Genomic DNA, 11,548 nt, shown 5'->3' on the forward strand with positions numbered 1-11,548 from the left:
GTCAAGTTCCCTCTTTATATAGAAGGGTACTCATAATCTCAATCATCAAAGATATCTTGCTTCAAGAGACTCTTATTATTTGACATGATTCATATCTAATTGAAGGTGCTAGATTCAAGACCCCTTTGGAGTTACTATAATAAGATCAAGTCCCAAAGAAAATACTTATATGACCATCTTGTTATTTGAGCAAAAATCCTATCACACTGTGCTCCTTCTCATTGGAAGAACCTCTTTTCTTAAGTTTATTTCATAATTTTAGATGTTATTACCCACAACAGATGCCTCAAAAACATTCCTAATGCACCATTCTTCTCCTCCTAGAAGAACATCCCTAGAGACCAAGGTAAGGAACAACTTGAGTACATCATCTATGCTCCCATTGGTCATTATGAAGGTTTCTAAAAGGCTTTATCTCAGAAGTAAACACACTCTCATATTGTTTGAGAGATAGATCCCCTTTAAATAATCTCCCCTTTAAATCATCTCCCTTCTAAGGATGGTTTATATTGGAACTTTGATATTGTCTCTTCTATGAAATCTCCCCTCTAAGGATGGTTCAAATAGAAATGGAACAATGGTTACTATTCCTCTACATAATAAAAAATTCTCACTTATTTTATTGTTTATAAATTTTTTAATCACTATCAAGTTCAATGAGAAACAATCATGCATGAATGATATTAAGACCAATTTGATATTCTCAATAGCCTTAAATGTGTGAATAAGATACATTTCTAATGACTTCAATATCACAATCATGTAAATTAAATTTCTAATGGCTTATACATGCACAAGCAATTACACAGTTAGACACCATCTTCCACAACAACATTCTTTAGTACTTTGTGGGCTACCATTTGTGACAGTTCAATCACAGTTATTTTGCAAACAATGGACTTCACACCTGCACTTGTTCCAAAAATCTGTCCAGCTATCATTTGAGAATATATCTTCCATAGAAGATATCTGATACCACGTTAAAATACCACATTATTTATTATACTATTATGATTTTTCTCTTAAAGGACTTCCAGCTCCTTTGAATATCATTTGACACTACCAACAGCTAGTAGAGAAATGTTTGTGTAGTTCAATATGTTCCTTATCTCTATAATGTTACAGGCATTGAAGTGACTAAATACTCTTCCATCGACAATACATTTAGAGTTACAATTGTTGTATCTTCATTTTAGTCAGCCTGTAACTTCTCTCTTTATTTTAAATATTGACCAACCATTTGACTATTTGTTATATTAGTAAATTTCTTGATTATGTGACTAAATACTCTTCCATCGACAATTCACTTAGAATTACATTTGTTATATCTTCATTTTAGTCAGCCTGTAACTTCTCTCTTCATTTTAAATATTGACCAACCATTTGACTATTTGTTATATTAGTAAATTTCTTAATTATTTTTTTGAAATTTCATAAGTCTTAGAGGGAACCCGTTCTTATATCATGTTAAAGATCTCATTGTATGTCACTGTTGTAACACTTACATTTATTTATGTGTATTTCAAGTTACGTTCTCAATGAATATGTATATACTATTATGAGAGAAGTCTGTATAGAGACACTTCTCTTTAACTCTTATTAATTAATACAAATAATTGTTGCTTAAAATATTATTATAATTAAAACATATGATATATATATATATATAATTATATGATAATAATAGTGTAGGACATATATCAAATGTTTGAAGTAGATAGATCATTCAAACATTTGATTTTGTCAATTAGAATCATCCCATTATGATAAGGCTGAATCATCTCATCCCAACAAAGAGAATAGTTGGCTAAGGATGCTCCACCCCAGCTAAACTAACCCTTTTGTTGAATGTTGGGTTTCTCATTTTGGCCATTAAAGTAGGGCCTGCAACTTTTTTGAAGGCAAAACAATCTCTTTCTTCAATCATGGCTGCCATGAGAATGGATGAGAGTGAAATTGAGCTTCCCATCGTAGATCTGGCTCTGCTAAATTCGGAAGAGGGGCATTCAAAACTCACAAAGATAATCAAAGAGGCGTGTGAGAATTGGGGAATTTTCAATGTTATAAATCATGGAGTGGAATCCCATCTCATTCAGGCGATTGATTCAGTTTCTCGTGATCTATTTACGTTGCCTACAGAAGTGAAAGAAAAGGCAATTTTTTCCGCTTACTTTGATGGCTATGCGGGGCGCTCTGCCAGGTTTCCATACAAGGAATCCATGTATTTCCCTCGCCTTTTGCTTTCTGATTCAGTCGACAGGATTTCAGATGTTCTATGGCCTCAAAGGAATCCGAAATTCTGGTATGATTATGTTCTTGATTGACTCTCCATGGTTTCTGTGTTCTTCCACCGTATCACATTATAGGATGATTTTAGCATTGCACATTTTTAAGTCAAGTTTTATAATTATCTAATATGTAATGAAATGGATTCTTTCTAACCATTATTAATGGGTAGTTCAAGTAATGCTTTTATTAACATATTTGCTCCTATCACCTATGTTTTTAATTGTATAAAGGGAGCTAAGATTCTGATACCAAATACAAAAAACAAGATAGATACAACAATAAAGCTCAAAAACAACCAGCATTAACCAGGCTGAAACAATAGAAAATTCTGGTAGTACATGGCATTTAATCTTTGTATTATCTTTCTTTTTTTTTTTCAAAAATAAAATGACATGGTAATTTCATAATAAAACACTTATTTTTTAATTTTCAAAGACAACTAATCAAATTGAAATTTGGAAAAGAGATTTAAGTAAGCTCAATATTATTTGATAGTTTTCATTATTAAGTTACTTCTTTCATAATTTGAAAATCTTATGTATGTATATTTAATTTTTTTGTTTATCATATTCATCCAATTACTCAATAATCTAGTGTCAAATCTACAATCATTAATATCATATACCTATTTTACTTCAACATACTGATAAGTTTGTGAACTTTCTAGATTTTGATCAATGAAGGCAATTTCAAGATGGTTTTTTCTTTAAGAATACTTTGAAGCTCTCTTTATGGTAGCATAATAATATAGTCTAGAAAAGTATAAAAAACTAACTTATGCCATACTTTGTATTTGTCATTTCGAGTCTATTGCAAACCATTACATGCTTAAGGCTTCTTGTAACACTACATGCAATATAAATATTGTTCATGTAATCTTCTTCCTGCAACTTCAAGAAAATTTCTAACAATACATTTTACTAAATTCTATTAGATTATCCATGATCATCCATCTTAATAACAAAGTGCCTATTTTAAATTCTTCTATTTGTTACAATTTTATTGCTGTTGGAGATTCAAAATCCCTTCGCTTAAGAGCCAAGGACCAAGGACTAACCATTCCACCAAAATATGTCTGGGATCCCAGCCTCCTTCCTTGTGATATCAGAGCCTTTTCACTTAACAAATCTTGGTTTCAGTGGGGCTCATTTGAAGCCATTTAACTTCTCCAACAAACCAAAGAACTATTGACATTTATTGCAATCTGAATGTCTAAATAATTATGAACCTCACCATTGTTAATCATCTCAATTTCAACAACTAATTTATTAATTTGAAATTATATCTAATAGTAGTAACAATATCAACATGTATAATGCTAAAATTGTAACAAACTCAATATAGATATTTGAAGTAGCATAGAAATGAAGATATTTTTTATCTTTTAGAAAAACTATCAATCTTTGGAGGATTACTTCAACTTTGTTATAAAGACTACTTTTATTGTTAATCTAATGGTACTAAAATAATGATTTGTTGACTGTTTTGTGGTAACAAAAAATACTCATTTTCCTTATTGTTATTTTTTCAGTAAAGTGGTGAAGGAATACGGTTGCAAGGTGGAGGAGCTTGCAAAAACACTTGTCAATCTTATTGTTGGGAGTTTGGGATTAGAAGTTGTATTGGAAAAATCATTGGAAGGAAGTCTTCACATGAATTATTATACACCTCCAAATGCACCAACCTCAAAATTTCCATTACTAGGCCATAAGGATTTCTCTTGCTTTACAATTCTATACCAAGATCACATGGGAGGCCTTGAGGTCCTCACAAAGGAAGATTTCTGGGCTTCTGTCAAGCCTTTAAAGGATTCATTTGTTGTTAACGTTGGGGAACTTTTGGAGGTGAAATGTAGAAATATATTTAAAGGAATCTTGTTAAAATTATAAATTTTGGAAACTTAGATATTTGATTAGCCAAGTAATGTTATATTTGAATATGTGGTTTTTGTGTGCATGACAGATTTGGAGCAATTGCAGATATAAGAGTGCCATGCACAGAGTAAAGTATGCAGGGTGGAATTCCCGACTGTCTATTGCATTATTTATGCGCTTTGCAGATGATTCACAAGTTTATGCACCAGAAGAACTAATAGATGATGATCATCCACGACAGTATAAGACATTTTCTTTCAAGGAATATAAAGAATATACAGAACAAGTCATACAAGATGAAGCCACCTCCAACCCCTTCCGCATAAACATAGATTAATTCTTAATAGGGGATGTACCTAAGGTTTCTATATAAATAACACTTGCACCTTTGGAGGGTGTAAGGGTTACACTACTAGTGTTATATATGTCAAATGATCTCACTATATTGATGATGTAGAAGGTTTTCTCTTTCAAGTGTATTGTTATGTTTATTTATTACATAGTATTAGTAGGTGATTGTTATTAGTCCTCAACAATCTAAAGTAAGAATTGTTCTTCTTATATTTAATATTTATTCTTATAAGAAACCGTATTGAAAGTCAAACTTTCTCAAAAAGATGTCGTAATAGGCAAACCAAGTACATAGGAGAAAACTTGATAAAGTGTATTGTTCGTTGCAAGAAAAGTTTTAAAGATATACATATATGATATAATAAAAATATTATAAAATTAGGAAATATTTGTACATTCTAAAGTTTGAAAAAAGATGTAATATAAAAGATATACTTAGGATCATAAATAACAATATACCAATTTGATTATTAATAGAAGAATGAGGAACACTATTATGAGAATTTGATCTCTTCCTCTTATGTCCTCTACTTAGTAAAGTATAAATTTCTTACTAATAGAACTAGAGCACCAACTTTGTGAGACTTTTAATTCTTCCTCCATGTATTCTATTCAGTAAAGTTCAAAATTTCTTTCAGTAATATGTAATAAAACCATAACTACATTTTTAATGATATTAATCACCTTTTCATAAAATAATTGATATGAGACCAAGAAATCTAAGATCTAAATGTACCAAAATCATTCTCAAGTATTGAAGCCTTAAGAGTAATCATTACCACTAAAAGCACCTCCTTAGATTTTGTAGCAAAAAATCTAGTCACATATAAGTCCAAATTAACATACTCCAATTTATTTTAATCATAATTTACATAATATAATTTAAGCTTATGTTCTTATCATGGCTTAAGCTATCTTCTTCACACAAATTGTGCTCACTTAATAAATCACTTTCTCTATTTAGTATGTTCAGAAACTCATACTTGAAATCAAAGTCTAGATGCCATTTAATATATGAAATTTGTTATCTGTAAGTTTATTGTCATTACTCAACATCACTAGATTCTTGCAATTTGGGTAGGAAAAACTGTACACTTTATTGACAAGCTTTCTTGCAGAACTTTAGGACTATTTAAAACTAGCATTTTATAGCAGTTGTCCAAAAAAAGACCAAGTTGAAAATCAAAATCTTGCAAGGATTCTGCAAATATCTGGATTTGATTCTGGATCTTTCCCATTACTATTGTTTTGACTATAAAATACTCGTCACATGGTATTTCTCCCAAACTTTGGATTATAACATAATAATTTAGCTCCACACATAAAAAAAATGGTTAATATATGTATATTCTTCCTTTGAGGTTAAAATATTTTGATGCCAACCATAATAGATACTAAAATAAATTTTAGACACTTAAATACAAAAATTAATTTTGTACCTAATTAATTTTCCCCCTTAATATTAATTATCTAATCCAAATAAGCATTCAATATAAACTCATCTAATTCTGATTAAATTAAATACTTATCTTTAACTTAAATACATGCTAATAATATTGACAATCTATATCTTTATACTTTAATAACCTTAAATTAACATATATAATTTACATAATACTACATTTTAAACTTTTAATTACATAATAGAGAGATGTAACTTTAAGTATGGGTAGATAAATTGATAAAACTATTTTACAAATATCCAAAAGATGTAAAGATGCAATATCACATGAAAGTGAAGTTATGCCTCAAATCTATTTATTTTTAGTTTTTGTCTAAGCTAAATTTCATTAACTCGTCGTTTTCTGCAATTATTTTTCTTTGGGCTTTACCTTAAATACTAGTCTAATTTTTGTCCAAACTAAATTTCATATTCTCATGTCTTTTTTTTACAATTGTTTTCTTTGGGCTTTACCGAGATATTAATATTAGTATTCAAAAATCACGACAAAAAATTATTGTTATTAAATTTACAAAAATTTTAATGTTAATATTTTATATATTAGAAGAAGGTTTAAATATTTCATCAAGAACATTTTTTTAGTTACAAAATAATTATAAGAAATTTGGCCCAAAAGTTATATAGTTGATTTTTTCAAGAATTATTAATTTGATGTATAAATTCTTATAATTTTTAATTTCAAAAATATCACAATTTAATTTAGAAAATATCTCCTTCTTAACAAATAATTTTTTTCTTCCAAAAGGTGGCAAAGCCACTTGATATATATGTATATATGTATATATAATTTTCTTTTTACAAAAGTACTGATTCTAACATAATGAGCTTCTAGAGAAAAGAACCAAGAAGAAAAACTCCATTCATGACCCCATTAAGATAAAGCAGAAAAGAAATGAAGGACCACTAATTTGGGTAGGAAGATAAAACCCCAAGATCAGTGCCTCCAATTTACATCTGATAGAAGAAGAGGAACCTAAAACTATAGTCTAACTAATATGCACAAGTATCCCAGAATCTATGACTTCCTTTACATAATATACATAGGTATAAAGCCAGAAGACCACTAAAGTAGTAATTCTTGACTCCCTTCATCAATCCAAAACCATACTGCTGTAATAATCCCACGTAGACAAGAACATACACATGTAACAAAAGGAAAAACATATGTGGCCAAAATTCATAGCATATTAAATGTCTTATTCCTCCATAAAACTTGCTGTAGGATTTGAATGACCAAGCTTAAGAGTAAGATCGGGGAGAGGATAGGAAGAGGCTGAAATCTATGGGGAGATGAGTGGCTGAGAGGATGGGGCACCGGATAAATCATGTTCCAAGAGATCCAAAATAGCGAAAACAACCTGATGCACACTGTTAACACAATCTCTTGACATGTGCACACCATATTGCTACAGAGAAGATTTAACTGGCTAGAAGGACTATCTCTCGAGAGCCTTTTTAATACTCTAAAAAACCACATAAATACCATGATTTTTGAGAATTGCATGATTGCAAAAAAGGCCTCCTATGAGGGAAACACTACCCGAAAGGTCATATTTCTGACAAGCTTTTGCAATCTTGCCTCCCTACGAAAAACCAGGCTTGAAAAATATACTAACAATCAAATCAAGATGAAACAAAGATTGCAATAGATCTAGAGCATTTGACAAGAATACTGACAAAATTTGAGAAGGGTAAATTATTTTCTTCCCCAGAAGGAAAAGAATGTCATGCCCAATGATCCTCTTTATACCTCTACAAATATGTGGGTGATCATAGAAGAAAATAGATGCAAGCATATAATCTTTGATACAACTAAGAAATGGCCTTTCCCACTCTTCAATTTCTAGAAAGATTCTGTAGTTTCTAGGATAGTATTCCATATGTAATGCTAAATAGACAAAATAGAGCTCAAATGGATAACTAAGCCCTATCAAAGAACTAGGACAATTTGACATAATGCTGACCATAAAGAAGAACTAGAGCACAAAGCCATAGACAAAGCCCCCAATGTAAGCTTAGCAAGAAAACAACGTACCCACAAAAACCAAAATGACTCTTGGTCAAGGTAATAAAAAGCCTTAAAGATTCTATGATAATACTTAACACAAGAAGATATGAAATCCGTCACATTTTATGAAAAATGCAAAAGGCATAGATGAAGTACATTTGCATAATAAGAGAGTAATGCTTGCATAATTTCACACAAGCAACTACATTTAAGCCACCTGACAACTCTCAAATACAGTGAAAAAATCTGAAGTACAAAAAGAAAATAAGAATCCAAACATCAAATGAGAAATATTGTCTACCTCCACATACGAATTCTATTGAAGTTGATGAAAGATCAACCCCACAGCTCCCAAGAATCACTTGCATGCAAACACCTGTCACAGAAAGAGAGAAGGAAAAGCTATGAAGGCTAGAATTGCTAGATCCATAGATGAGACATTCTTGATGAGAAAAAAAGAGATATTGCTATAATCAAAAGTGAATGAATAATTTCCAAAGAGATCAATCCTTATAAAAGGAGATCAAAACCCAGGTTGCATGATAGCAATTAATAAAATAATTAATTATTATATGCCTAAAGTTTAGCTTGAGTAAACTAGAGATAAAAAGTGACTTAATAATTAAATCAAAATAATTTAATTAATAAGGAAATATCTTATTACTCTAGCACCCCCCTTAAGATAAACTTAAGGAATAGCTAAAAAACTTAGAAACTACTGTTGAAAGAAAATTGGGTCCCGACAACAAGGCCTAATGAGGTACCCAAGCACAACCAAATCTTTTTAAAGAAGAGAAATAGAGAAAACCACATGAGAAAAATCCTACTCAAAAAAGAGATGGAAATAATGTTCCAGAAGATAGGAACAAAAGATGATCATGAAGAACACCATTGAAGCATGAAGCTACAAACACTGCCAAACTACTGATCTGAAGAACCTCCACCGTATAGAACATGGGCAGGTAGAGAAGACTAAGTCTGAAGAGCTGATCAATCGAAGATGGAAGGTATCTTCATGGCATCCAAAAATATGAATGAAATAATGTCTATATGGTCAATGATCCATCTCACCGAAATGCACAGGTATCCAGCCACTGCAATCACCTAGTACATATGATCAAATACTGAATACACAACTCACTCCATCAAACCAAGAAAGAAACATAACCAACATAACCCCCATAATGTTGAGGGGTAAGAAATGGACACTAAAATTGAATGCAATATCTCCTACAGAAAGAAGAATTAGGAACATCGAGAGTGCAAAAGAAATACAAACACCTATAATGGCACATGTCATCGACACATCATGAGACTAATGTCGTGGAATGAACACTTACTTGACAAAGGAAGATGGTGAATATGGCCAACATAAAACTCCCCAAGGAACTTTATAATGTAGTGCAAGTACAAAAAAACACAAAGATGTGCAAGATCCCAAAATGCAATAGAGTGACACTTTATCTCAGTGTGTTTGCAAAAATACTACAAAAGGATGTCAACAAAGATCAAAAGAGACATAAGGCTGATATAATAGATAGTATAACCCATGAAAAATCATCTAAAACAAAAAAAATCAATCCATAGACTTCAAAAAACCAAGATATCCATTAGAATGTAGAAAAGAAAAAAAATGAATGCGATGTGCCTGGAGTAGAATCTGGAAAATAGATTGTCTCAAAATATGTCTCTTAAAGTGCAAAATAGAACTTCTAACTTTGACAGCCAAAATAGGCCACCAAACAACATCCAAAATCCAATTAAACTACGCCATCATGATGGGTTTAGAATCAACTTTCTGATGCTTCTTTCGGATCAAAAAATAGAGTTTAGATGAGCAAGTTATGGCCAAAAAAACACATGCAGGTCAAAAAAGCGTTGGAAAAGCAATTTTTTTACCATCTTAGGATCTGTACCAAAATATCTCAAAGAGCATGCCCCATAGTACCAGAAATTGCCTCAGGAAGCATGTTAGTTATGTATCAAAACTATCTTGATTTGTGTGGTCCAAAATCTCAATTTTCATACAAAAATCTCAATGTTTGGGACAAAAATCACAAAATTGCCACCTTAGAAAACATGCAAAAAATTTTGATTTATGCAAAAATTGCAATTTGTGTGCCAGAAAATCTAAAAATCATGACCTCAAGAAATATGCCAAAAAAAATTAGAAAATCATCGCCTCGGGAAATGTGTCCAATCTGGAAACAAAATTTTTATAACAAAATTTTTATCCTCAAATTCCAACTGTGTCTAAATTGGACAAATTTTATATGAAAATAGGGGTTTTTGGGCACTCTGAGTTTAACAATGATGTCTTCTTGGGTTCAAAGTGCACCAAAAAATGGTGATCCTAGGTTCAATACAAAAAAACTCTAAAAAATGAAACCCTCTGAACAAAAAGTATAGATTTGAAAGCCAATACAAACTTCTCATAAAAAAAATAGGGGCATGAAGATTTGGAGCTCTAATACCATATTGAAGTTGATGAAAGATCAACCCCACATCTCCCAAGAATCACCTGCATGCAAAAACTTTCACGGAAAGAGAGAAGGAAAAGCTATGGAGGTTGGAATTGCTAGATCCATAGATGAGAGATTCTTGATGAGCAAAAAAGAGATATTGATATAATCAAAAGTGAATGAATAAATTAAAAAGAGATCAATCCTTATAAAAGGAGATCAAAATCCTAACAGGTAAAACCTAGGTTGCATGATACTAATTAATAAAATAATTAATTATTATATGCTTAAATTTTAGCTTAAGTAAACTAGAGATAATAAGTGACTTAATAATTAAATCAAAATAATTTAATTAATAAGGAAATGTCTTATTACTCTAACACATTCCCAGAATATAATGATAAGCCACCTGGCAACTATCAAATAAGATACACAAATATGAAATATCGAAAGAAAATTAGAATCCAAACATCAAATGAAAACTGTTAGATGTCTCCAAATAAGCATACCAAGTATAGCTAATAGGAGCTATTCTGATTTAATGTTAGATCCACTAACCGTTAGGGCCATCGCCATCTCATCTTAAACTATCCACTAGCCATCAACTACTAATTCTATAATACCTTGCCTAATGCCCCCATATTAACATTATGTAAGACATACTCATAACCATAACTATTTATACATATAAACTATATAACCAATTATGCATAAATATAACACACACAATGTCATTAAACATACTAAAATAAAATTAGCAACCCACAATTAGCAAAGCTAAGATGACTCATTTTTGATGATCGAGATAATGGTAGGGAATTTTTCTAACAAGATAGTAGAAGAACAAGAATCCAGAGTAACTCTATCACATCCAAAATTTGCTATGCAATCTACCAAAGCATTACCTTCTCTACAGACATGAGATAAAACATAGCTATTCAAAGAATCAATGAGTCCCCAGATTTACTAAAGGACATAGCTTAGATGCTAGTTATCACTCTTCCTATGAATGCAAGCATTAATAAAAACAAAAGAATCACCCTCAATATGCAAGTAAGAAAAATACATTCTCTTAGCTAGAATTAAACCTTCTAACAAAACA

General features: G+C 31.0%; 1 protein-coding gene across 1 annotated transcript; it reads left to right on the forward strand.

The window, feature by feature from the left end:
• The first annotated feature begins 1,728 nt into the window (after positions 1-1,728).
• LOC149574970 (C4-beta,C20-epoxidase-like) lies at positions 1,729-4,637 on the forward strand. Its single transcript, XM_089812153.1, has 3 exons — positions 1,729-2,302; positions 3,821-4,133; positions 4,252-4,637. Exons 1-3 carry the CDS (start codon positions 1,926-1,928, stop codon positions 4,498-4,500), a joined length of 939 nt encoding a protein of 312 aa, XP_089668279.1. The 5' UTR covers positions 1,729-1,925; the 3' UTR covers positions 4,501-4,637.
• The last annotated feature ends 6,911 nt before the right edge of the window (positions 4,638-11,548 follow it).

Source organism: Cupressus sempervirens, chromosome 2, assembly GCF_028749045.1.
Source record: "Cupressus sempervirens isolate cs-2001-9-10 chromosome 2, ASM2874904v1, whole genome shotgun sequence".
NCBI lineage: Eukaryota > Viridiplantae > Streptophyta > Pinopsida > Cupressales > Cupressaceae > Cupressus > Cupressus sempervirens.